Below are 27,751 nucleotides of genomic sequence, written 5' to 3'. Positions count from 1 at the left end.
CAATTTCCCACAGAGTGTTTGTTCCAGATCCAGCCATGGACTGTCTGAGCGGTTTGATTTCATCCACCTTGAAACATACTGTAGTCTATTGGCTAAAAAATAGTGATAAAAATTTGGTAGTTCTAGACCACCGCTGCATTTTAGCTTTTGTAAAGTCTTCAAGCTTATTCTAGATGTTTTACTTTTCCATAAAAATTTAGATATATTTGAGTCTAGCGACTTAAACCAAGCGATAGAAGGTTTATTAGGGATCATTAAGAACAGATAATTTACTTTAGGCAGAATCATCATTTTTATTGTGGCAACTCTCCCCATGAGAGATATAGGTAGAGGGTTCCAACGTGTGAGATCGTCCTCTATTGTTTTTAGTAGAGGAATATGGTTCAGTCGTACCAGATCTGACAGCCTGGGAGAAAAATTTATACCTAGATATCTAATGTTACCCGACTGTAGTGATGTAGGTATGATGTTCTGAAATTTACAATTCAGAGGCAAAACTGTTGATTTACTCCAATTAATGGAGTAATCTGATACAGATGAGAACTTATCTATAAGTGTGATTGTCTTTAGAAGAGCTCTCTCTGATTTCTTATGTAAAGTATGTTTTTTAGTTGTTGTTGTTGTGCATGAGAATGAATGATTGCTAACTGGGAACTCCTAATATAGGTGAGGTTCTGACAGGTTACAGATGACAGTTATTTACAATTCACAATTTAGACTCATAGTGAATGTGATGTAAAATCATATAAAAGACTCAAGATTGACTGTGATGATGCAGACAGTGGCAGCCCTGGCCTTTCTCATAGCTTTGGCATTTTTGTTGGTCCACTGAGGTCGTGTTATTTTTGGCAATGTTGTTCAACTTTTACTAGTAGAAATTTTGTTGAAATGTGTGAATTCAATTAGCACTACTAACAGTTAATGGATTTTGTGGTACGTTTTTTACAAGTTAAAGTGCATCTGGATTTAATATGTGGTAATTCAGTTAAAAGAAATACTACTAATTCTATTACTCCAACTACTACTACTAATAATAATGAAGTACAATTTGATGAATTGTTATTATATGTTTTTTAAATGTAATTGTTGCATATAAACATGCAGTTCTAATGTAAAAACTGAAAGTATAATTCTTTTCAAGTGCTCCATATTGTGTGAAACAAGCAGCACGTTAGGTTGATTAGGCCTTTTAAAGAGAAATGTATTTATCTTTGGAAAATAGTGATACTTTTGGAAAATGATAAATAATGCTTTTATATCAAGCTGAAAAAAAGTAATTTAAAACATATTATCTTGGATGAGTCATGGAGAAACCAATACACCTGGTTTTGCAAAATCCTGTTTTGCTTCTTCTGAAGTTAATACATAATGTTAGACCTTCAGGGCATGGTTTTGCACTGCTTTGATAAATGCTGCCCTTGGACTGTGACTCAATTAAGAGAAATTTAGGTTAGCAATCATTCAACATATCAGTGTTTAAGTTTAATGAAGCCATTTGTACATGAAGTGCAATGGCTTCATCAAGGCTGTAGGTATTTTCAATATTACGTTTTAATCTAATTCCATTTTTGTGCAGAAATTTTCACATCATATGAGTCTCCACAGTGTGAGTTTGTTTCTCTGGTTCTCAGATCTCCAGGTGGAGGTTCCTGAGAGAGTGATAGCGGGAGATAACGTCACTCTCACATGTAAAACCACCTGCAGTCTGACAGTCAGACCAACATTCACCTGGTACAGAAATGGAAGTTCTTTATCCTCCAGTACAGACCAGCTCCACCTGCAGCCGGTCAGCAGTGATAATAAGGACAGGTATCACTGTGCTGTACTGGGTCAGAACTCTCCTGAGGTCACTCTTAATGTCAGATGTAAGTACAGATTCATTCATTCAGCCTCTCAAAGCTGAGAGTTCATGTTAAATTTCTTGTGATTAAATTTAACCCACTGCTGACAATAATCAATGCTCTCTCTCTATAAACTAATAAATCAGTGATTAAATGCATTACATTAAAAAAATCTCTCTTGGCGGTTCTTGTGTGGAGCATCTTTTTGTGTTTCCTTGCTCTAACACAGCTGAGCTCATTAAGAATTTATTATCTGCACTTTTGCTACAAGAGCATATAAACACCTCTGCTCTCCTACTATGTATTTCTGTGTTATAGAAACACGAAAATGGATGCATTTAATGTAATCATTACAGTAGATAGGCTCATTTGAAATTGGTGAACAGCAGAAGCATCATCTTCTATTGCTCTGTTTCATCTATTAAGTAAGATGATTCAGTGCAGTCTAACATATGGCTACTGGTCAAACTTAAAAATAAAAGTCTAAGTATGAGATGTAAGGCTAATTGGGTCAGTATTTATTTTTCACCCTGAGAAATGTCTGTGATAATAGTCATTGTAGGTCAATAAGTAACATGAGTCCTAAAGGTGCAACAGGAGTAATCTCCATATGCTGAATTTAATAAAGGTAATAAAACAATGTACTTTTGCAGAAATGTATTACTTAATCTAACAGAAAAGCACCTCCATAAAGTGTGATGTGTCTTTCTACCTCTAGATGGTCCAAAAAACATTTCGGTGTCCATCAGTCCCTCTGGTAAAATAGTGGAGGGCAGTTCAGTCACTCTGACCTGCAGCAGTGATGCAAACCCACCTGTGCAGAACTACACCTGGTTAAAAGGAACATCATTAGTAGCAGAAGGAGAGACTTACACAATGAAGAACATCAGCTCTGTGGACAGTGGAGAATACAAGTGCAGATCCAGTAATGAACATGGACAGAAACTCTCTGAAGCTCTAACTCTGAATGTTTTGCGTGAGTCTGTTTTTTTAGCATTTCGCTTTTCTAGAGCTGTAATATCCTGTGATGATTAGATCACTCAGTGCTGTTGATTTCTGATTTCTAGATCCTCCAAAGAACGTCTCAGTGTCCATCAGTCCCTCTGGTGAAATAGTGGAGGGCAGGTCAGTGACTCTGACCTGCAGCAGTGTTGCAAACCCACCAGTGCAGAACTACACCTGGTTTAAAGGAACATCATCAGTAGGAAAAGGAGAAACGTACACAATGAAGGAGATCAGCTCTGTGGACAGTGGACAATACAAGTGCAGATCCAGTAATGAACATGGAGAGAAGCTCTCTGAAGCTCTAACTCTGAATGTTTTGTGTGAGTCTGTTTTGTAGCAGTTCTCTTTTCTAGAGCTGTAATGTTCTATGATAATTACATCACTCATTGCTGTTACCTTCTGATTTCTAGATCCTCCAAAGAACATCTCAGTGTCCATCAATCCCTCTGGTGAAATAGTGGAGGGCAGGTCAGTCACTCTGACCTGCAGCAGTGATGCAAACCCACCTGTGGAATATAACTGGATTAAAGGAACATCATCAGTAGGAAAAGGAGAGACTTACACAATGAAGAACATCAGCTCTGTGGACAGTGGAGAATACAAGTGCAGGTCCAGTAATGAACATGGAGAGAAATTCTCTGAAGCTCTAACTGTGAATGTTTTGTGTGAGTATGTTCTGTTTTTGCTGCAATGCTTTTTCCTGTGATTTTAGAAAACTCACTGCTGTTCTTCTCTGTTGGTGACACTTTCTATGAATGTCATGTTTGTATGCATCTAGAAACAGATTCATAGCATGTTATAATATATTCATAATGTATCATAAACATGGCTATAAATATTTATAAGAATATATTACACGTCATAGTCATGCTTGTTTTGCATTATGAATTGTTACCATAATGCATTATAAATACTGCTCATGACAAATTATAAGAGCTCATAAGCTGTATTAGTCCGCTCTAAGTAAAGTGAAGCGTACTGTACTAAAGCCTCCTCCAGGGTTAAGAATGAGGCTTCAAGTTGAAGTATTTACTGAAGGATTTAATGAGACACTAAAACATCCACAAAAAAGTTCATTACAGGCTTCAAATGTCAGAGTTTAAACTAGAGCTGCCATCAGTGTTTCACCCAATGTGGGAAAGTTAATGTACACCACCGTTAATGTGCACCACCGTTAGCCTGGCACTGACTTAATACTGCATATCCAATAGAGTCCTAGCAGAAATTAACATTACTGTAGTCTAGAGTAGTGATGTGACAGACTCAAGGGTTCTAGCACTTGCTGGCAGAACCAGTGAAGGAACAAATTACAATGACAGCACTCGACTATCTCGCCGCTCCCTCTCCCGTCCTTCACTCAGTAATTCCGTGCTCAGTGTGATGTCAGAAGGGGTTCAGGGGAGGGGCTCATGGGTACTTGTTTTGCTGTGATGTAACATTTAAAGTGAGAGCTCTGGGTAAGACACACACATTGTAGCAATAATTCTAGACTGGACAGCCTGTTTGGAACATCTGAATATTCAGGACTGAACCCCCGAAGATGTAGCTCTAACAGCACCAGCAGTGAGAAATAAAATATTGGAAATCCCAGGGAGTAAATCAACTTTTCATTTGTCTTTACTTTACGGTCTCCAAGCTGGGACTGACTTCTTTGAGAGTTTAACATTTTATTAACATTACTTATAATGCAATATATTAACAATTCATAATGTATAATAAATCTGGTTATAAAGTGTAATTCATTTTTATGAATATTTATAACCATGTTTATAATGCCTTATGAAGAATTGTAACATGTTATAAATGTGTTTATAGGTGCTTACAAATGTGACAGTCATAGAAAGTGTTACCTGTCTGATTTTTTTAGATCCTCCAAAGAGCGTCTCAGTGTCCATCAGCCCCTCTGGTGAAATAGTGGAGGGCAGTTCAGTGAATCTGACCTGCAGCAGTGATGGAAACCCACCTGTTGAATATAACTGGTTTAAAGGAACATCAATAGTAGGAAAAGGAGAGACTTACACAATGAAGAACATCAGCTCTGTGGACAGTGGACAATACAAGTGCAGATCCAGTAATGAACATGGAGAGAAACTCTCTGAAGCTCTAAATCTGAATGTTTTGTGTGAGTCTGTTTTGTAGCAGTTCTCATTTCTACAGCTGTAATTTTCTGTGATGCTTAGATGACTCATTGCTGTTACCTTCTGATTTCTAGATCCTCCAAAGAACATCTCAGTGTCCATCAGCCCCTCTGGTGAAATAATGGAGGGCAGTTCACTTAATCTGACGTGCAGCAGTGATGCAAACCCACCTGTGCAGAACTACACCTGGTTTAAAGGAGCATCATTAGTAGCAGAAGGAGAGACTTACACAATGAAGAACATCAGCTCTGTGGACAGTGGACAATACAAGTGCAGATCCAGTAATGAACATGGAGAGAAAGTCTCTGAAGCTCTAACTCTGAATGTTTTGTGTGAGTCTGTTTTGTATCAATTCTTTTTTCAAGAGCTGAAATATGATCCTGTGATAATTAGATCACTCGTTGCTGTTCTTCTCTGATTTTTAGATCCTCCAAAGAACATCTCAGTGTCTGTCAGTCCCTATGGTGAAATAATGGAGGGCAGGTCAGTGACTCTGACCTGCAGCAGTGATGCAAACCCACCTGTGGAATATAACTGGATTAAAGGAACATCATCAGTAGGAAAAGGAGAAACTTACACAATGAAGAACATCAGCTCTGTGGACAGAGGAGAATACAATTGCAGATCCAGTAATAAACATGGAGAGAAACTCTCTGAAGCTCTAACTCTGAATGTTTTGTGTGAGTCTGTTTTGTATCAATTCTTTTTTCTAGAGCTGGAGTGTTCTGTGATGATTACGTCACTCGTTGCTGTTACCTTCTGATTTCTAGATCCTCCAAAGAGCGTCTCAGTGTCCATCAGTCCCTCTAGTGAAACAGCAGAGGGCAGTTCAGTGAATCTGACCTGCAGCAGTGATGCAAACCCACCTTTGCAGAACTACACCTGGTTTAAAGAAGGTGGAAGCTCACCTGTAGGATCTGGACACAGTTACATGGCTCCACAGAGTGGAATCTACTACTGTGAGGCTCAGAATGAACACGGATCTCAGAAATCAGCTGCAGTGACTGTCACTGTAAAAGGTACTAGTGATGTAGAAAAAAATATTAAACTGAGAAACATTTTGCTTAAAAAAACTGACTTCAACATTGATGTTCACACAGGAGGAACGGGGGTCTTGATCAAAGTTATCTGCATTGTCGTTGGAGTGGTAGCTCTATGGGTAGCTCTTTTATGCATTGTTTTTTGTGTAAGGTACGCATCTATATGCACTTGTTTTATTAAGTGACTGGAAAAATTGCTTTCATATAAACAGAATTATATAGTATTTCACTACACATTAGCGTGCTGTTTTGTGTAGTTGAAGTATATTTTATGTTTGTGTAACCTAGAATATCATAAGTAAAAAAATAGTGTCATTTTTTAGAATTTATTTTATTATAATCGAACATGGTAACACTGTACTGTAGGAAGCTGTTCATAAGGCTACATGACACCTACATAAGCTTGTCTTAATAACTTACTTAACCCTATATAACTGTTTATAATTGCTTATTCCAACAGGCAGCATCTCTCATAAAGACTTCTTTCGCTAACGTTGACCAAAACTGGATAATGTAAACTTTATAGCAAATTGCAGCTTGTGGAATAAGCACTTATAAACATTTATGTAGGATTATAGCAGTTGTCATGAAAAGCTTATGTAGATGTGATGTAGCCGTTATAAACAGAGCCTTACAGTAAAGTGTCACCAATTATATTTTTTTTTGTCAAATTTTTATGTAAAGCACCTTGATTTTTGGAAACAAAATGAAAGGTGCTACAAAAATAATAAAAAAAAGGCTATTATTATTATTTCATTACTTTCCTTTTTTTATTTTCTCCCCAGGAGAAACAGACAAGGAAGTACAGCTACATGCAAAACACAAGCAAGTTGAACAGCACACTGTTGTTATATAGTTCACCCCTGTACACTTTGCTTTTGACTATTTTTCAGCATTCCTTCTGGTTTTCCTGTTGTTTCCATCTGCTGTTCATTTTGTATTTGGCTTTTTTTTATAACATCCATCCATCCATACATCCATTATCTTCCGCTTCTCCGGTATTCAGGTTGCGGGGGCAGCATCCTAAGCAATGAGGCCCAGACCTCCCTTTCCCCAGCCACTTCCACTAGCTCTCCAAGGGGTATTCCCGAGGCGCTCCCAGGCCAACTGGGCGATATAGTCACGCCAGCGTGTCCTGGGTCTTCCCCTGGGTCTCCTGCCAGGTGGACTTGCCTGTGACACCTCCCGAGGGAGGCGTCCAGGAGGCATCCTAACCAGATGCCCGAACCACCTCAGCTGGCTCCTCTCGATGTGAAGAAGCAGCGGCTCTACTCCGAGTCCCTCCCGGATGATCGAACTTCTCAATCTATCTCTAAGGGAGAGTCCAGACACCCTACGGAGGAAACTCATTTTGGGCGCTTGTATTCGCGATCTTATTCTTTCGGTCATTACCCAAAGCTCATGACCATAGGTGAGGGTGGGAACGTAGATCGACCAGTAAATCGAGAGCCTTGCCTTATGGCTCAGCACTTTCTTTAACACAACAGACTGATAAAGAGCCCGCATCACTGCTGACCCAGCACCAATCCGCCTGTCAGTCTCCCGCTCCCTTGTACCATCACTCGTGAACAAGATCCCGAGATACTTGAACTCTTCCACTTTAGGCAAGAGACTATCCCTGACCCAGAGAGGGCTCTCCCCGCCCTTTTCCGCCTGAGAACCATGGTCTCGGATTTAGAGTACTGATTCTCATCCCGGCCGCTTCACACTTGGCTGCAAACCGATCCAGCGAAAGCTGAAGTTCACGGCCTGATGTTCCCAATAGGACCACATCATCTGCAAGCAGCAGCGATGTGACCCTGAGGTAACCAAACTGGACACCCTCCATCCCCTGACTGCGCCTAGAAATTCTATCCATAAAAATTATGAATACAATCGGTGACAAAGGGCAGCCTTGACGGAGTCCAACTCTCACGGGGAACGAGTCTGACTTACTGCCGGTTATGCGAACCAAGCTTTGTTTGTACAGGGCCTGAATGGCTCGTAGTAAAGAGCCATGTACCCTGTACTCCCGAATCACCTCCCACAGAATACCCCGGGGAACACAGTCAAATGCCTTCTCCAGATCCACAAAGCACATGTGGACTGGTTGGGCAAACTCCCATGAACCCTCTAGTATCCTGGAGAGGGTGAAGAGTTGGTCCAGTGTTCCATGACCAGGGTGGAACCCGCACTGCTCCTCCTGGATCCGAGGTTCGACTATAAGCCGGACTCTCTTCTCCAGTACCCCTGCATAGACCTTTCCAGGGAGGCTGAGGAGTGTGATTCCCCTGTAGTTGGAACACACCCTCCGGTCCCCTTTTTTAAAAAGAGGCACCACCATCCCAATCTGCCAATTCAGTGGCACCGCCCCCGATGTCCACGCAATGTTGAAAGGCGTGTCAGCCAAGACAGCCCCACAACATCCAGAGCCTTGAGGGTCTCATCCACCCCTGGAGCCTTGCCACCAAGGAGCTTCTTAACTACCTTAGCGCCTTCGGCCTCAGTAATGGACAAGCCTATTCCCATGTCCCCAGACTCTGCCTCCTCACTAGAGAACATATCGGTGGAATTGAGAAGGTCTCAAAGTATTCCTTCCACCACCCAATGACGTCTTCAGTCAAGTCAGCAGCACACCTTCTCCACTATATACAGCGCTAGTGGCACACTGCTTTCCCCTTCTGAGTCGCCTGACGGTTTGCCAGAATCTTTTCGGAGCCGACTTAAAGTCACTTTCCAAGGCCTCACCAAACTCCTCCCACACACAGGTTTTTGCCTTGGCAACGACTGAAGCCGCAGATCGCTTGGCCTGTCGATACCTGCCAGCTGCCTCTGGTGTCCCACAGGCCAACCATGTCTGGTAGGACTCCTTCTTCAGCTTGACGGTATCTCTCACCTGGGGTGTCCACCACTGGGTTCGAGGATTACCGCCCCGACAGGCACCAACTACCTTACGGCCACAGCTACAGTCAGTCGCTTCAACAATGGAGTAGCAGAACATGGCCCATTCTGAGTCAATGTCCCCCACCTCCCCCGATATCTGGTCACAGTTCTGACGGAGATGTGAGTTGAAGATTAATCTGACAGGTTCTTCTGCCAGACATTCCCAGCAAACCCTCACTATACATTTGGGCTTGTCTGGTCTGACCGGCATCTTCCCCAACCACCTGATCCAACTCACCACCAGGTGGTGATCAGGTGACAGCTCAGCTCCTCTCTTTACCCGAGTGTCCAAAACACATGGCCGCAAGTCCGATGACACGACTACAAAGTCAGTCATTGAACTGCGGCCTAGGGTGTCCTGGTGCCATGTGCACTTGGACATCCTTGTGTTCAAACGTGGTGTTCGTAATGGACAAACTGTGGTTTGCACAGAAGTCCAAAAACTGAACACCGCTCGGGTTCAGATCAGAGAGGCCATTCTTCCCAATCACACCCCTACAGGTCTCACTGTCATTGCCCACGTGAGTGTTGAAGTCCCCCAGTAGGACAATAGAGTCTCCAGGAGGAGTACTTTCAAGCACCCTTCCCAAGGACTCTAAGAAGGCTGGGTACTCTGAACTGCTGTTCGGTGCATAAGCACAGACAGCAGTCAGGACCCGTTCCCCAACCCGAAGGTGTAGGGAAGCTACCATCAACTCCACCGGAGAAAACCCCAACATACAGGCACCGAGTCGAGGGGCTATGAGAAAGCCCACACCTGCCCGCCACCTCTCACCATGGGCAACTCCAGAAAAGAATAAAGTCCAGCCCCTCTCAAGGAGATTGGTCCCAGAGCCCAAGCTGTGTGTTGAGGTGAGCCCGACTATATCTAGCCGGTATCTCTCAACCTCACCAACTCAGGCTCCTTTCCTGCCAGTGAGGTAATGTTCCAAGTTCCAAAAGCCAGTTTCAGGACCCAAGGATCAGAACGCCAAGGCCCACACCTTCGGACATTGCCCAATCCACAAAGCACCAAACCCCTACTACTGCCCCTCCCATTGGTGGTGGGTTGATGGGAGGGGGGACTCATGTAACTCCTTTGGGCTGGGCCCGGCCGGGCACCATGAGTAAATGCCCAGCCACCAGACACTCACTGGCAAGCCCCTCCCCAGGCCTGGCTCCAGGGTTGGGCCCCGGTAACCCTGTTCCTGGCAGGGTACGCAAGTCCTGTTTTCGTCTTTTCATAGGGGTTATTATGGATCACACTTTGTCTGACCTGTCACCTAGGACCAGTTTGCCATGGGAGACCCTACCAGGAGCTTTTGCTCCAGACAACATAGCTCTTAGGATCATTCAAGCACACAAACCCCTCCACCATGATAAGGTGGTGATCCATGGAGAGGTTGTTATAACATTTTGTTCTTAATTTCTAAATTATCTTTTAATGCACTGTACTATTGTAGTGTAATAGTGATGTTTTCTTTCAGAATACTTCACTCTTTAATGTATATAACTTCCTGGAGTGAAAGTAAAAGCTAATTTAAATCAGAAAACTGATCAGACAGTCTAAGATACAGCACATTCATTTACAAGGCTACACTTGGCCTAAATAAAACAGAAAATATGGTCATCCCAAATTTTTGTGCAGACATTCCAAATCCCTGTATTTAGTGTTACACATAGAGCAAATACCATGACAATGTAAAGCAGTGTATGAACTACATATAGCAGCACACATTGTTGCAAAGAGTTACAACTAGTCTACTTACAAGCTAAACCTTAACAAACAGTTTGGTAGTTAATTAATTGAGTTTATTGTGTGAGGCATGGATTGTCCATAATGAACACCAAGTTCCAACACAAGGATGTTTATAAGTGTACATGGTACCAGAGCTCCTTGGGTCAAAGGTTGACTTTGTTTCATCTGACTTGGGACCATATGTTCTGGACACTCAGGTGAAGAGAGGTACTGAGCTGTCAACTGATCACCATCTGGTGGTGAGTTGGATCAGATGGCAGGGAAGCCTGATGGTCAGACCCAGTAGGCCCTAGTGAATAGTGACGGTGTGCTGAAAATGACTGTTGGAGGCCTCTGTTCAGAATAATTTCAACTCCCACCTCCAGGAAAGCTTTTCTCATGTCCCGGAGGAGGTAGGGGACATGGAACCTCCACTGTGGAAGCTGCCAGACGTAGCTGTGTCCAAAAGCTTGTGGGTGCCTGTCGGGGCAGTAACCAAAGAACCTTCTGGAGGACACCGGTGGTGAGGGAGGCCATCAAGTTGAAGAAAGAGGCCTTCAGGGACTGGGTGACCTGAAAGACTCCTGACTCAGCAGATAGGTAACAGGCAATAAAAGGTGGCAGCGGCAACAGTGGCAGAGGCAAAATCCAGGGCATGGGAGGAGTTTGATGAAGCCGGTTTGAGGAAGGAGGTTCTGGACAACTGTCTGGTGACTCAGGAGCGGTCAGGGTGGGTGCACTGTATTCGGCAAGGGTGGAGAAACTCTGACCTCAAATGAGGATATTTGTCAGTTGGTGGAAGGAGCACTTTGAGGAACTCCTTAATCCAGCAGACATGCCTCCCTCACGGAGGTCAGGGCCAGAGGCTTCTGGTCTGTCAAGTTCCATTTCCCTGGTGGAGGTCACTGAGGTAGTTCCTCAAGCTCCTCAGTGGCAAGGCACTCTAGGGGTGGATGAGATTTGTCCAGAGATGCTTAAGGCTCTGGATATTGTGGGGCTATTGTGGCTAACACACCTTTGCAATATTGCATGGACCTCGGGAACAGTACGCTTGGACTGGTAGACTGGGGTGGTGGTCCCTATTTATAAAAAGGGGGACCGGAGGGTGAGTGCCAACTATCAGAGTATCACACTGCTCAGCCCTCCTGGGAAAGTCTATGCCATGGTGCTAGAAAGCAGACTTTGACTGAAAGTTGAACCTCAGATTGAGGAGGAACATGGTGGATTCCATCCCGGCCATGGAACAATAGACCAGCTTTAACCCTCTCACAGATTGTTGAGGGGGCATGGGAGTTTGCCAACCCAGTCTACATGTGTTTTGTGGACTTGGAGAAGGCTTATGACTGTGTTCCCCGAGATATCTTGTGGGAGGTCCTCCAGGAGTATGGGGTGCCGGGGCTACTATTCCGAGCCATTCAATCTCTCTACTCCCAGAATGAGAGCTGTGTTCGTATACTAGGCATTAAGTCGGACCCTTTCAGTGTTAGCATTGGACTCCACCAGGGTTGTGCCCTGTCTCCACTCCTGTTCGTGATATTCATGGACAAAATGTCAGGGCATAGCTGGGGTCAGGAGGGCATTTTGTGTGGAGGCTGGAGGGTGGCAGATATTTGCAGATGATATTGTTCTTTTGGCTGAATCACATGGATGCCTCTAGCACTCACTGGATTAATGATGATGATGATGATGAAGATCGAGACAGGGCTTGAGAATAACAACAACAATAGTTAATCAAAGAATAACCCATCACAAATGTCTCATTATGAATAAAATGTTATGCTTACAGAACTGTTTGAATGAATATTTAGGCTGGCCTGTTTAGGTGAGGCTAAGTCTCCTTTCTTTAGCCATCGGTTTTACAGAAGGATTAGATGCTATCCTAAAATATAATTGTAGCCAGTGCAGTTCTTTCTAAACAGTAGTGATATATGCTCTTCTTTTTTCATGTTAGGATCTGTGCTGTTGCATTTTGTATGAGTTGTACAGAATGCTTTGTCCACGCTGCTATGGTGTGAGAGGCTCAAGTAGAAAGAGCATTCTTGTGAAACAAATGCAGATTTCTCTGTGTTTCTCTGATAGAAAAAGCCAAATTATATCAACATTTTTCAAAAACTAAAAACCTAATTTAGTGACTAGTGAGCTAGCACTGATCATGAGAAAGAGATTGCTGATGTCACTTTGATGGCAAGAAGACAGTGGACTCTGTCTTATAATAATATTGGAGATCAGATGTTGAGACATTTTTTGTTGAAAATGAAGGCCAGATTGACATCAATACCCAATGTTGACTTGACATTAGCCTCCAATGTTAGACAGATGTTGAATTTTGGTTGGAAATCAAAATAATATATACATAAAAAAACTATGTTGGGTTTACATCAAGCTCCAATGTTACATAAGAATACAGGAGAAGTGGGCAGCCATAGCTGCAGCACCTGGGTAGCATTTGGCTGCCTTACTCAAGCACTTCAGCCATGGACAGAACAAGTCAGGGATTGAACTGTCAACCCTGTGATTGGTAGACAATCTGCTCTATCTCCTGAGCCATGGATGCTCCAACTGTACTTACTTGGCCATGGCTTGGTCGGTCATGAATAATATGTGGATAAACAACTATGAAACCTTCAGAACAACAAACCTAATGAGATGCCTAAAACACCATCACCCTACTGAACATGCCCAATCCAAGTTGCAAAAGCAAAGCAGCTAGAGGTAAAGCTAGCAAGAACGCATTTTTAGTTTTGAAAACAGGTTCACTCCACAAACAAGGCACGGCCATCAGCGTGGAATAGAGATTGTTGACCAATCACAGGGTTAACAGTTAACTCCTCGATTTCTCCTGTACACAGTTGAAGTGCTTTTGAGCTAATTGCCCAAATACTGCCTAAGCACTGCAGTTTCAACTGCCCACTCCTCCCATCTAATGTTGGAGCATGTTGTCAACATAACTGGTTTTTAATCTGATTTTTAGATCTGTTTTTAATTTCCAACCAAAATTCAACATCATCCAATGTTGGAGGTTGCCGTCAAGCCAACTTTAGCTTTTGATATCAACACAATTTTCATTTTCAACTAAAATTTGTCCATCCAAAACACTCCAGTCCAGCACATTTCTGATGTCAAATTGCTGGGAAGATGCACCTTTTAGTCTGGATAGCTGAATTTTAAAGAGCTGACTGATTTGGTTGCTTTGCTAAAAGAAAAAAAATCTGCACTTAAAAACTTCAGTAGTGCTTGTCCTGAGATATAAAGAGAAATGTGTCATTTTTAATATATTGGAACTTCAACTAATCATATTAGAAACTGTGTACTAACTTTATTTATGTGAAAATGTTTTAATGTACTAAGTACAATCTTTATTCTTTTTTCTATTAACAGAATACTACTATGTGAGATGATTTGCTGATTTGTCATCTGTAATGTGTCTTTTTTCACTTTAGGAGAATCTCTACAGCAACTTGGGAACTCTACAGGACCCTTGGGCAACAACCAGTGATGATTCAGATCCATCCAATGAGGATGATGTTCAATATGCCAGTGTTGTACCCCTGAGAGTCAGAAACATCAGGAATGCTGAGAACTCTGCAATGACAGCTTCTGCCTTTGGAACTGATGAGGAGGTTCTGTATGCCAGCATCCAGCACCGCTGTGATAAAGTGGTAGACACGACTGAAGAAGACGACGTTCAGTATGCTAGTGTAAGATTTATTCACACGGGTGCTGCCAACAGGTGAGAGGAACCTTATGAAACTGTATTAAATGAGTTACTTTGTCAAATCTAAAATACAGTAGCTTAAAATGGGAAAATAATGGATCACACTGTGTTTGCTCTGTTGTTGCAGGCGTGCAGTTTCCACATATGATGATGTCTCTGTGATCTACAGTACTCTGAAATAAACAACTTTGCAATTCTGTTCAGGACTAGGGTTATGACCCATGGACTCAACTTTTATGTCAAAGAAAAAGAACTCTATCAGTTGTATGTAAACCACAACAAGCATTTTGGAGTTCCCCCATTCTCCTTTATTCTTTGACAATTTTGTAAATCAGTCCATTTGACAGCCATTTGATGTTGACTGGATCTGAATTTCACAACTTCAAACAGATACTATTTATAAGAAGATAACTACCTGAAATGCTTAAAATTTGATTAATAAGTACTAAACCCTACCAAACCATTTCACTTTGGATATACAACACAAAAGAAAAACCTCATGATTTCCTTGGGACTGAACCAACACTTCCCCCCTGGTATTTATTCTAAATGTTCAAAAGAGACTGCCCAAAATGTTCTGAAAATTTAACACAGCTCAATCTTTTGATCAAAGACCAAGCTGAACCCTTCTGCAACCTGTACAGGTCAACAGGCACAATGGCAACCTCATCTTGGAGATCATTAAGGTCACCAAAATATGTGCTGAACTCTGCTCAAAATTACATATATATAATCTCCTACCCTACAGTCAATCAGGAAATCTTACTCAACCAACCCCACAACCTGGCATCATCTTAGAATAGTCTATACTTAACGAGACCATATGTAACATACAAACAAAAGAAAGTTTTTTTTTTTTGTTTTCTTTGAACTTACTTGTATTAATTATGTATGTATAGGATGTATTTTTAAGCTTATGGACGAGTGGGAGTTACCCAGAGAATCACAGTGTGCTTTTTTTCCCTTAGAAGTAGAAAAGCTAGCCTGCATGAAAGACAACATCGATCTCCTGTCTGTATTTTTTCCCTTTTTTTATACATGTATAAAAATATTTTATATGATGTATGGTCAAAAAATAACATTGGAAGATGTTAAGTTCATATGTTTACCATTACCACATTTAAGTGATGGTTAAATTTGGGCACTAAATTATATGTTTTAATAGTAGAACCTCTCTGTTGAAGTCATGTTAAATGGTCGAGCTAACATAAACAACTATGTCCATGCTCTCTGTGTATTTTCTGTTGTTATTTTGGCTCCTTACTAGTATGCTGGACTTGTTTTTTTTTGTTTGTTTGTTTGTTTTTTTAGACTTCATTCAAACATTTTCATGGGAATTATTGTTAATGTATATTTACGAACATCAAATGTTATCTTTAGTTATATGAATGCATACCTATAGTGAGGAATGTCCTCTATAGCTGAGCTAAGTGACTTTCTTAAGTACAGTGGGTTGCAAAAGTATTCATACCCCTTGAACTTTTCCATATTTTGTCACATTACAACCACAAACATAAATATATTTCACTGGAATTTAATGTGAAAGACCAACACAAAGTGGTATACAATTGTGAAGTGGAAAGAAAATTATACATGAATCAAAACATTTTTTACAAATAAAAAACTAATAAGTGCGACGTGCAAAAGTATTCAGCCCCCCTGAGTCAATACTTTGTGGAGCCACCTTTTGCTGCAATTACAGCTGCAAGTCTTTTAGGCTATGTCTCCACCAGCTTTGCACATTTAGTGACTGAAATTCTTGCCCATTCCTCCTTGCAAAACAGCTCAAGCTCAGTCAGATTGGATGGAGAGCGTTTGTGAACAGCAGTTTTGAGATCTTGCCACAAATTCTCAATTGGGTTTAGGTCTGGACTCTGACTGGGCCATTCTAACACATGAATATTCTTTTTTTTAAACCACTCCATTGTAGCTCTGGCTTTATGTTTAGGGTCGTTGTCCTGCTGGAAGGTGAACCTCCGCCCCAGTCTCAAATCTTTTGCTGACTCCAACAGGTTTTCTTCCAAGATTGCCCTGTATTTGGCTCCATCCATCTTCCCATCAACTTTGACCAACTTCCCGGTCCCTGCTGAAGAGAAGCACCCCCAGAGCATGATGCTGCCACCACCATATTTGACAGTGGGGATGGTGTTTTCAGAGTGATGTGCAGTGTTATTTCTCCGCCACGCATAGCGTTTTGCATTGTGGCCAAAAAGTTCTATTTTGGTCTCGTCTGACCAAAGCACCTTCTTCCACATATTTGCTGTGTCCTCAACATGGCTTCTGGCAAACTGCAAACGGGACTTCTTATGGTTTTCTTTTAACAATGGCTTTCTCCTTGCCACTCTTCCATAAAGACCACATTTGTGTAGTGCACGACTAATTGTTGTCCTGTGGACAGTTTCCCCCACCTGAGCTGTGGCTCTCTGCATTTCATCCAGAGTCACCATGGGCCTCTTGGCTGCCTCTCTGATCAGTGATCTCCTTGTTCGGCCTGTAAGTTTAGGTGGACGGCCTTGTCTTGGCAGGTTTACTGTGGTGCCATACTCTTTCCATTTCCGGATGATGGATTGAACAGTGCTCCGTGAGATGTTCAAAGCTTGGGAAATCTTTTTATAACCTAAGCCTGCTTTAAACTTCTCCAAAACCATATTCCTAACCTGTCTGGTGTGTTCTTTGGACTTCATGATGCTGTTTGCTCCCCAATATTCTCTTAACCAACATCTGAGGCCGTCACGGAGCAGCTGTATTTGTACTGAGATTAGATTACACACAGGTGGACCCTTTTGAGTCATTAGCAGTCATCAGGCAACTTCTGAATGCAATTGGTTGCACTCAGGGAAAAGGGGGCTGAATACTTTTGCACGTCGCACTTATTAGTTTTTTATTTGTAAAAAATGTTTTGATTCATGTATAATTTTCTTTCCACTTCACAATTGTATACCACTTTGTGTTGGTCTTTCACATTAAATTCCAGTGAAATATATTTATGTTTGTGGTTGTAATGTGACAAAATATGGAAAAGTTCAAGGGGTATGAATACTTTTGCAACCCACTGTATGTACTTTTACTGCACTTTCACTGAATGTTTCACATCATGCATTTTCTAGTTCTTTTGCACTGAAAACGTTGTACTTTTGCACAACATACAGACTGTGACAAACATATGTATAGGTAGATTTTGTTTCAGTACATAACGAAGGGAAGTAACTTTAAGTGAACTGAAAGTAAAGGAAGTGCAGATGTGATGGTATTTAGTGGGCTTTCAGGTAATTCATGCTATACAAATAACCATAAGCTGTTATTTAATCAGAGAGTGTTCTGAAAAATCAACTGGAAAAACTGTTTATTGATTTATTTATTGAAAGATGTTATTTCTTATGTAAATTTTGACAGATAATGGAAATAATTACATGCAATCCTTAATAAAAGAGAATAGCCAGCCTTCATGAAAGACAACAACTGTATCCTGTCTGTATTTTTTCCTGTTTTATACAGTTTCATGTTTATGGGCATCTGGTCTCTGAGGGACCTATAAGAACATTTGGTGGCCTGTACAGGGATCAACCGATGGCTATTGGTGTTGACGCCTAAATCTACAGACCCAAGCCTAAGAATCACATGCCCAGAGCAGGGAGTATGCAGTGTCCAGCTGAAGCAGTGAAGATGAAAAGAAAACAAAGGGATCCTAGATAAGGGGTGGAGCACAGCAAATTTAAAGGCTCTGGAGAACTGAGTAATGACTGATGATGAGAAGAACAATGGGGATAATGGCAAGCAGAAAAGGCTTACTTGGAAGATCAAGAGGAGTCTCTACAGTCTGACTGCTGGCAAACTCTTTCAAATCACAGAGAGCATCACGCCACCTTGACCTTGATTTTTCTGCACTAATTAGAATTGATGAAGAGAGTTGTTATTATTATATTTCTGTTTAACTACTTTGTAAAACATTGCTTGAGTTAGAGGATAAGGGGTTGTCCCAACTATGTTAGTTGGCAGATATTATTGAGGATCTTGTTGACAGACAAGCTGTTGCTAAGGAGTCAATCTAGAGTTTTAGAGAGGGAAGTGAATGTATCAGTGCCTTCACATGCCCGTGAGCTGACCACCTCAGAAATGACAGAACTTACAGTATCTGACGTTCCTCTGGGCAACTTAACTGATCCACAAATCGAGATGTATAAGATGTGACTATGTAGTGGTTGGTATAGTGTAGTGGATAACACCTCTGTCTGTTATGCTGTAGACCAGGGTTCATTCCCCTGCTTGGGCAAGCAACCTGCACTATACTAATAAGAGTCCTTGAGCAAGACTACTAAGACTGTCTTTGCCTACCTGTGTAAAATTATCAATTTGTAAGTTGCCATGGATAAGAGCATCTGCCAAATGCCATAAATGTAAAAGGAAAGGCAGAATACAATTATTTGCACAAGAAACTAAATGAGCTTAAAATGATATCAGCCATGCCAACTGTGCCATCTAGGCTTACCTCAAAAATTCCACAACCTACTTGTGTTTTGCCTCATCAGTCCACAAATGTTCCTTGACATACCTGCCATTTTTGCACCAAGAATGCCTCCATGGGGGGTAAGTAGGTGATGGTTCTTCTGATATCAGTGACCACATTTTAATTAAGCACATTGATGACAGGCTCCAGTCCAACCACACAGACAGAGAGGTTATTTGGGAGTTTTCTGTATCATCAAACCAGGACAGTTTAAGGATATACTCATTAACAAAGTGGACCTCTCAGTTGTAGTTCCTAAAAGCTTCTTGTGTGAGAGATGTGTCAGCGAATTGTTTCAAGAGTTAATGAGTACTAAACTAGATTGTAAGCATGAAAGCCCACAGCAATTTCTGCACAGGATGATAGGAGTGAAGTAAAGAGTATGGTTGGCATCAAGACACAATTGCACTAACAGTGAATATTGGGCCCGCACTGCCCAGAACATGTTTCTGAGAACAATCTAACAGGGCCTTCTGCCACAATACAGAAGATACCCAAAAGGAACATAAGCTACTTCTGTTTGATTATACTGTCTCATCCAGAATGCAGCAACTTTGACATATGCAGTTCGCTTGATCTGTTTAAATCAGATGAAGACAAGATCCACATACAGAAGTTGGACATGGGTGGCAATTTACTGCAAATCTGCAAGATAGATATTTCGTTCTTGATAGATAGATAGATAGATAGATAGATAGATAGATAGATAGATAGATAGATAGATAGATAGATAGATAGATAGATAGATAGATAGATAGATAGATAGATAGATAGATAGATAGATAGATACTTTATTGATCCCGAAGGATATTTAGGAAATTGAGTGTACCTATGAGCAATGTCATGAAACAGGATATTGTCCTGTCCCCCTCGGATGACTCTGGGGAGTCTTTACCAGGTAGCTAAGTTAATAGCTAATGAACTGAGCCAAGAAAAAACACTAATGTATGTGAGAGTAAATAATGTAGACTCCCCACAGACTCAACAGGACAGTGGGAATGATGGAGACCAACACTGGGACCCACCACTAGATGTTGCCCACTTACAGTGCCTTGAAAAAGTATTCAGACCCCTTGAACTTTTCCACATTTTTTCATGTTACACCCACAGACATAAATGTACTTCATTGGGTTTGTATGTGATAGATCAACACAAAGTAGCAAGTAATTGTGAAGTGAAAAGAAAACTAAACATGGATTTTAAAATATTTTACAAATAAAAATCTGGAAAGTGTGGTGTGCATTTGTATTCAGCCCCCCTGACTCAATACTTGATAGGAGCTCCTTTCACTGCAAGTCTTTTGGGGTATGTCTCTACCAGCTTTGCACATCTTGAGGCTTCTTTCCAAAATAGCTCAAGCTCACTAAGTTGGATGGAGAATGTCTGTGAACAGCAATTTTCAAGTCTTGCCACAGATTCTCAATTGGATTTAGGTCTGGACTTTGACTGGGCCATTATAACACATGAATATGCTTTGATCTAAACCACTCCATTGTAGCTCTGGCTGTATGTTTAGGGTTGTTGTCTTGCTGGAAGGTGAACCTTCGCCCCTGTCTCAAGTCTTTTTCAACCACTAACAGGTTTTCCTCCATGATTGCCCTGTATTTAGCTCTATCCATCTGCCCATCAACTCTGACCAGCTTCCTTGTCCCTGCAGAAGAGATGCATCCCCACAGCAAGATGCTGCCACCACCATGTTTCACGGTGGGGATGGTGTGTTCAGGGTGACGTGTGGTGTTAGTTTTCCACCATATCGTTTTAGTGTTTTGCATTTACGCCAAAAAAACTTAGGTCTTATCTGAACAGAGCAGCTTTCACATGTTTGCTGTGCCCCCTACATGGCTTGTTGTAAACTGCAAACAGGACTTCTTATGGTTTGCTTTCAAAACTATCTTTCTTCTTGCCATTTTTCCATAAAGGCCAGATTTGCATAGTGCACAACTAATATTTGTCCTGTAGACAAGTCAGCTATGTAAATTAATGTTCTTCTTTGGTTTTGTTTTGTCTGCATTTCTGCAAGACTCTGAGTTACTGCCCAAACTGGACTCATTTCTGCTACATCTCTCTAAGGAGGCCCATGCTGATTGTAAGGCTCTGTTTCAACAGTATACCAACCTGTTCACATGCCACGACAATCCACTGTACCCAAACATGATATGGATATAGGCAGCAATATCGTTATCAAGCAAATTACTACTGTGTGAACCCTGAAAAGCATGTTGTTATACAGACCAGGGTGGAATACCTTGTAAAGCATGGTCTTATCTTTTGGTTCCAAAACCCTTCCTTTTCTGTACAGATTACGGAAAAATGAACAATGTAATTGTGCCTGTGTCTTATCCTTTGCCTAGAATCAAGGATTGCACTGACAGCATTGGAAACAGCTAAATTTGTGTCCAAGCTGGATTTGCTGAAAGGCTACTGGCAAGGTCCTCTAACAGATTGTGCTTCTGAGATATCTGCCTTTGTGACCCCTGATTCTTTCATGTAATATTCTGTTATGGCTTTTGGTATGTGAAATGCACCTGCTACATTCCAGTGGCTAATGACTTGTGTACTCCAGGCTGTGCCTCATTGTGCAGCATATCTAGATGATGTGGTTACACATCCACCTGGACCGATCACATTGACACATTACCAGCACTCTTCAGATTTTTCAACCAAGCCTCCTTGACCTTGAATCTTGCTAAATGCGAATTTGGAAAGGTCACAATTCTGTACATGGGCAGAGAGGTAAGTCAGGATAGAGTTTGTACCCCAACTGATAAGGTGCAGGCTTGATTACCCTGTTCCATATGTTAGAACTGCACTGATTCTTAGGAATGGCTTGGTACTACAACTCTTTCTGTAATTTATTTTTATTTTTTATGGTGGTCTTGCCATTGACAAATCTGCTAAGCAGTAATGGGCCTCATTCACCAGTGTCTTCCTAAGTTGGGTCTTAAATATTTTCTTGAGACAGGTCCTAAACAAAAGTCTACATCAGATTCATGACATGTTCTTAAACCATATAACTGTTCCCATCTTTGTGCTCTTGGGTGTGTATAGATTATGTTCTTACCTAAGAACAATTTCAAAGAAGAAAACATTGGTGAATGTCAGAATGTACACAAAAACTGTGTAAGTGGGTTTTAAGGAGACATTGCTTCTTAAGAATGATTGGTGAATGAGGCCCAATGTTGAATGGTGGATTCGTGTGTGTCAGACAGCTTTTGACAGTGCAAAAGCTCTATCATGTAGCGCTCCAGTCCTTGTTGCTCCTGAATTTACTTGTCCTTTCAAACCAGAAATGGATGCATGTGACATTGAAACAGGTGCTGTGTTGCACCCAGGGAACTGAGCATCCCATGTGTCCTCCAAAAAGTTCAATAATTACCAGATGTGTTATAGTACCCCTGAGAAGTAAACTCATTACCTTTGGCATTACCTTTAGCTCTGCAAATTTTGAGGTTTATCTAAAATTCACACTCTTCTCCTACTGTGGTCTACACAACTAAGTCAACTAAGTAATACTTGAATGTGTTAGTAGACTTAGGGTGTTTATTTATATATCACCACTGCTGTAAAGGGGTGTCATTTTGTTTGTAGACTTCTTTTTCTCCTTTTTTTTGGCTAGTTAGGGAGTCAAGGAAGTTAAATGTATTTTCTTTTCTTTATGTTCTGGTTGATATCCAGGTACGTTAGATTTGGGTTGTGGATTTGGTGTTGGGTTTGTTTGTTGTTTTGGCCTTTGCTTACACCTGAAGAAGTGGCAGTTTGATTGACTTTTTGGTAACAAGTATTGGGTGTATCAGATCTTTCATCATTCTAAATATATGCAAATAGCCTGAAAGTGGACAGTTGTATGATATTGGTTGATTTTTGTCTCTTCCCTTGCCCCCAGATTCATTACACCCTAGACCAACACCATGGATATGGGTCCTTTAAAGCATCAAATTCTCAGATTAACATTGTGACAGTATGCAGTCACTGTCATGGGAGAAATTCCTTTTCCAGTTGCTAGGGGGCAGTGTCAACCCCTAGTTTCCTCTTTAAACGGGAGAAGAAGAAGAGATTTGGTGGGAAAGTTAAATGTGTTTGGCAACTAATGGCTCCAGTCTTTACACCCTTGTTGGAGATTGTATGTTCTTTGTCTCATCATGAGTAATTTGTGTTTTGTGAAGCTTTTCATACAATGTTAGCTTCATCCTGATGTAGAGAAAGGGATGGATGGTAATCTCTCATTCATATGTTTTGTACATGTTTTTCTTTTCTTTTCCAGAAGGGTTTGCTTGTACAGGATTTGGTCTGGGTGTATCTCCAAACTTATTCCAAATCATTATTATCACTTTTTATATTTAAACGACATGTTGGTTTTGTGAGCCAAGAACCAACTTCACGTGGCTTTGAGGAACTTTGCTACAGTCATCTGGTATCCTGCTGCGAGTCTGGATGGGAACTAACCTTGAACTGGATTACTGATGAATTGCATCATCTGATATAGGCATGGAATGTACATTCTGAGAACTGGTGAGATGGTTTCAGTTTACCTGCTTAAAGTTCATTGCAGAGGGACTTGTTTGTTTCTGATATATATGGTAAATTTTGGTTGTTTGGTTTGTCTCTCCATTATTCAAATGATATGGCTCGGTTTATAGTTCAGATTGGTTGTGGGAGTATGTTTGTTGGATGTCTCAAAATAATTCTACAAAGGTAAAATGCCATTTGTTTCAAACTAAATAGTGGTGATCATGTGTGATTATTTCTTATGTAGGAAAGGCAGCCCACTCCTTACCAATTTCTGCTAACCTCAATTGGTGCAAAGGTAACCTAGTGAGTGTTACAAAATGAGCTGCTACAGAGCAGCAGGGTCTAATCTGTGTAATATCGGAGTTAACTGAGCTGTTACCTGTGGTGCATCATTCTGTGTTGCTCAGCACACAGAGTTTAAGTGCAGTTTTAGCAGAAGTTCATTAACTGTAGTAGCAGCGATCATACAGTTAAGAGGAGGCTAGTGCTGCCTTTCACCTTCCAAATGAATGATTCTTTTGTGAAGGGCAATTATTTATGGTCTTGTTCTAACCCTAAGCATGGCTTTTTAATTGATCAAATTGAAGCCATTAAAATGAGTTGTCTTTTGAGTGTGTTTACATTCACTTAATAATCCGATAAATGCAGAAAATCATACTTTGTCAGTAATCCAGTCAACACATTTATATGCACTTGATTAATCAGATAATGTGAAACCCTGGGTCTACGCAAGCTTGGCAGTAATCGGATTTCTGCTTTGCAATGAGCCAATAAACTCAGTGACGTAAACGTAATGTAAAATCAAACTTCATGCTGTAGCATTTAAAAAAAAAAAAAAAAACTTTCCACCACTTTACCTGAAATACACTATATTTCCAAAAGTATTTGATCGTCTTTACATGCATATGAACTTGAGTGATATCCCATTCTTATAGGGTTTAATATGATGTCGGCCCACACCTTTGCAGCTATAACAGCTTCAACTCTTCTGGGAAGGATTTCCACAAGGGTTAGGAGTGTGTTTATGGGAATTTTGACCGTTCTTCCAGAAGCACATTTGTGAGGTCAGACACTGATGTTGGACGAGAAGGCCTGGCTCTCAGTCTCCACTCTAATTCATCCCAAAGGTGTTCTGTCGGGTTGAGGTCAGGACTCTGCGCAGGCCAGTCAAGTTCTTCCACACCAAACTGGCTCATCCATGTCTTTATGAACCTGCTTTGTGCACTGGTGGGCAGTCATGTTGGAACAGGAAGGGGCCGTCCCGAAACTGTTCCTACAAAGTTGGGAGCATGAAATTGTCCAATATCTCTTGGTCTGCTGAAGCTTTAAGAGTTCCTTTCACTGGAAGTAAGGGTCCGAGGTCAACTTCTGAAAAACAACCCAGGAGCTTCTTTGATTTATCGATTTGCTTTTCTCACAGATGGCTTATTGACAGTTTCACATCCTCTCATAGTGTTGAGTGGTCTTTTTATAGTGGAAGGATGGACAGACACTCCTGTGGATATTTTCACATCAGAAATAAAAATGGAGCATGAAAAAAAAGATGAAAGCTTGAAGTGTTGCTTATCTGATGGGGTAGATCTACTAGGTCTTCCAGGTGGTTGTTAGGGGTCACGTGTCCTCGGTAGCTTTGAATCATAATTGTACAAAACATTTTTATAGTCCAATTTTGGATTCTCATATCTTATTTGACCTTCCCTTCATTATACAAGTGGATTATATTTAATCTCAAATACTTTCTGAAAAATGAATAAGTTTAATGGTTGTTTTAAATAGAAAATGAAGGGGGTCTCTGAGTTTTACACCATTTTGCAACATTAATGTCTTTCTGAAAGCAGGAACAAGAAGAAGAACACAATGGAGGAAGATGACCACCAGGTGAGCTGTTAAAGTTACAGTTTAGTGTTTGTGCTGCTGGAACTCCTCTGATTAAACTCCTGAAGGTTGTTTCTCACCTGTTGAGGTGATTTAGTGGGTTATTGCAGAGTAAACACTACACTCTGCAGTGTAGAGGAGCTCCAGCAGCTGGAGTCATTACAGATCTCCACATGTAGATGGCAGTACTGATCTAAGACGTGTCTATAGAGAAGCACAGGTGTGGAGTAAGAGTGCTGTCTAAGGTGCTGATTCTGAGCTCTGCAGTTTGGGCTCTACAGCTCAGTCTGAGATTTAGTCTCAGAACCTCCACACAGAGAAACACTTCATGGATGAAAGTGGAATGAAAACAAACGATATTCACTAAGTCATATTTAAAGTTTCAGAAATATTTTAGTCAGTTTGCCAGTCCCCCTCCACCCAATGTGTCTACTCACATCTAGTATAACCACAGACTTTTTCACAGAAAATTTCATTGCTTTGGACAATTACAGTGACCATAAATATAGAAGTAATTTATCTATATTTGTTTTTGTATCTGGTAATGAATTTAGTGTTTTGTGAGTGAATCACTTGTACTGATGAGTGTTTTGTAGCTGCTGGAACTGATGGGCTTTAATCTACAGCAGCGTCTGCACTGTGGAGGCTCCTTCAGCAGCAGCTGAACAGCTTCACACCTACATCATCTGTGGAGTTTGAAGTGTGATGTTCTTCTGTTTGTTTTACTGATGTTTGGTTTTCCTCCATGATCCTGCTCCCTTCATAAGTCCTCATCTGCTTTTTCTTCTTTTTTCCTGTGAGCTTTTTCTTTATTAATCAACAGATGTCCTCTGTTATTTCTGTGTGTGTGTTGTTTTCAGCTACTGTTAGGATCTCCACAATTGTGATTAATATTACAAATGTTTTTATCGTTGCACAGTGTTTCAGCCTCAAGCTCTTCACCAGGGTCTGCCTGTGTTAGTTCACAGTGACAAACTCTCACTATGGAAACTTTCTTTCAGAATCAAGCTTTATTGGCCAGGTATGCTTACACATACAAGGCATTTGTTTTTGGTTACAAGAGCTCACAGTGCACAGACAAACATTTGCATTCCTACCATACAATCACCATCTCACACACACACACACACATACACAAACACACCTGTTAACCTTACATTGTGTGACGTTTACATCTTAAGCTAAAGTGCTAAGTGCGGCAGCAGTTAAAGGGTGTGTAGTGGCAGAGAAAGGGATAAGTCAGATAAGTGGGGTAATAATGCAGGTAAGTGAAGTGCTAGAAGAAACACTGGTCTGAGACGGTACTTTCAGAGGAAGGAATGTTGTGTCATGATCTATACCAATGTGTTTAGAAGTGCAGTTCAGAAGCTGGAATATTGTGCCTGTGTAGTAATTGACTGTTCAAGAGAGTGATGGCTTGTAGTAAGAAGCTTCTCTGTAGCCTGGACGTCCTGATCCTCATCTGGCTGAAGCAGCGGCCTAAGGGAAAGAGCTGAAACAGGTGGTGGCCGGGGTGTGATGGGTCTGTGGAGATCTTCTCTGCATGCTTCCTGGTTCTAGATGCCTGCAGTTCCAGCAGTGTAGGCACCTTAACCCCAGTTGTCCTCTCTGCAGACCTGATGATGCGCTGCAGTCTGTGGAGGTCATGCTTGGTAGCTGAGCTGCCCCACACTGTGATGGACGTGGTGATGACAGACTCTATGATTGCTGTGTAGAACCGCACCATCAGCTCCTGGGGCAGGTTGAACTTCCTCAGCTCATGCTGGAAGTACATCCTCTGCTGGGCTCTCTTGTTGATTGAGCTGATGTTGCTGTGCCACTTCAGGTCCCTGGTGATTGTAGTGCCCAGAAACTTGCAAGACGCCACAGCCATCACAGTTCTGTCCAGGATGGTGAGTGCTGGCAGGGTTGGAGGGCTCCTCCTGAAGTCGATGTTCATCTCCACTGCTTTTGCTGTATTCAGCACCAGGTTGCTTTGGCTGCTTCAGAGGACCACCTGATCAACCACCCTTCTGTTGCTCTCTGCCAGTGAAGAAGCTGGTGACCCACAGAAAGGTGGGAGTTGGCCTACTGAGTTGGATCAGCTTGTTGTGTATCTGCCCTGGGATGATCGTATTGAAGGCTGAACTGAAGTCCAAGAACAGAGTTTATACACAAGTTCTTGGAGGTTCAAGCCATTGGAGAATAAGATGGAGTCCCATGGTCGCTGCATCATCCTGGCCTGGTTGCCCAGTATGCAAACTGCAGGGGGTCTAGCAGAGGATCTATGATGTTCTTCAGATGGGTGATCACCAGTCTCTCAGGGCAATGCAATGGGTCTGTAGTCATTCAGTCCTGTGATGGTTGCTTTTTTGGGAACTGGTATTATGGTATTTAGCATATTTGTCACACTTGAATGTTTCAGATTATTAAACTGTTTTAGTAGTGGACAAAGATGATCCAAGTAAACAAAGGCTTTTTTTAAATAATGTTCAGGCCTACCTGG

The 27,751-nt window shown here is 41.4% G+C and overlaps 1 protein-coding gene and 1 long non-coding RNA gene across 10 annotated transcripts in view; both read left to right on the top strand.

Moving 5' to 3' along the window:
* The window catches only part of LOC108443944 (sialoadhesin-like), a 108,443-nt gene that overhangs the window by 44,331 nt on the left and 36,361 nt on the right, over positions 1–27,751 (top strand). For 4 of the 9 annotated variants that reach the window (XM_037543790.1, XM_037543789.1, XM_037543786.1 and 1 more), the window contains 4 exons: positions 3,257–3,511; positions 4,714–4,968; positions 5,059–5,316; positions 5,410–5,664. In XM_037543790.1, coding sequence (XP_037399687.1) covers positions 3,257–3,511; positions 4,714–4,968; positions 5,059–5,316; positions 5,410–5,664 — 1,023 coding nt within the window. Of the gene's footprint in view, positions 1–1,631; positions 1,866–2,559; positions 2,818–2,908; positions 3,167–3,256; positions 3,512–4,713; positions 4,969–5,058; positions 5,317–5,409; positions 5,665–5,754; positions 6,004–6,084; positions 6,176–6,809; positions 6,850–14,103; positions 14,394–14,505; positions 15,859–27,751 lie in introns of those variants that run through there. The other 5 variants (XM_037543793.1, XM_037543787.1, XM_037543788.1 and 2 more) reach the window with 5 other exon arrangements.
* Positions 22,926–23,601, top strand: LOC108443948. Its single transcript, XR_001859197.1, has 2 exons — positions 22,926–23,002; positions 23,144–23,601. It is a non-coding gene; the product is annotated as an uncharacterized LOC108443948 (long non-coding RNA).

This window comes from Pygocentrus nattereri, chromosome 12 (genome assembly GCF_015220715.1).
Source record: "Pygocentrus nattereri isolate fPygNat1 chromosome 12, fPygNat1.pri, whole genome shotgun sequence".
NCBI lineage: Eukaryota > Metazoa > Chordata > Actinopteri > Characiformes > Serrasalmidae > Pygocentrus > Pygocentrus nattereri.
The sequence above is the reverse complement of the archived record's forward strand: the minus strand, read 5'-3'. Positions and strand labels throughout refer to the sequence as shown.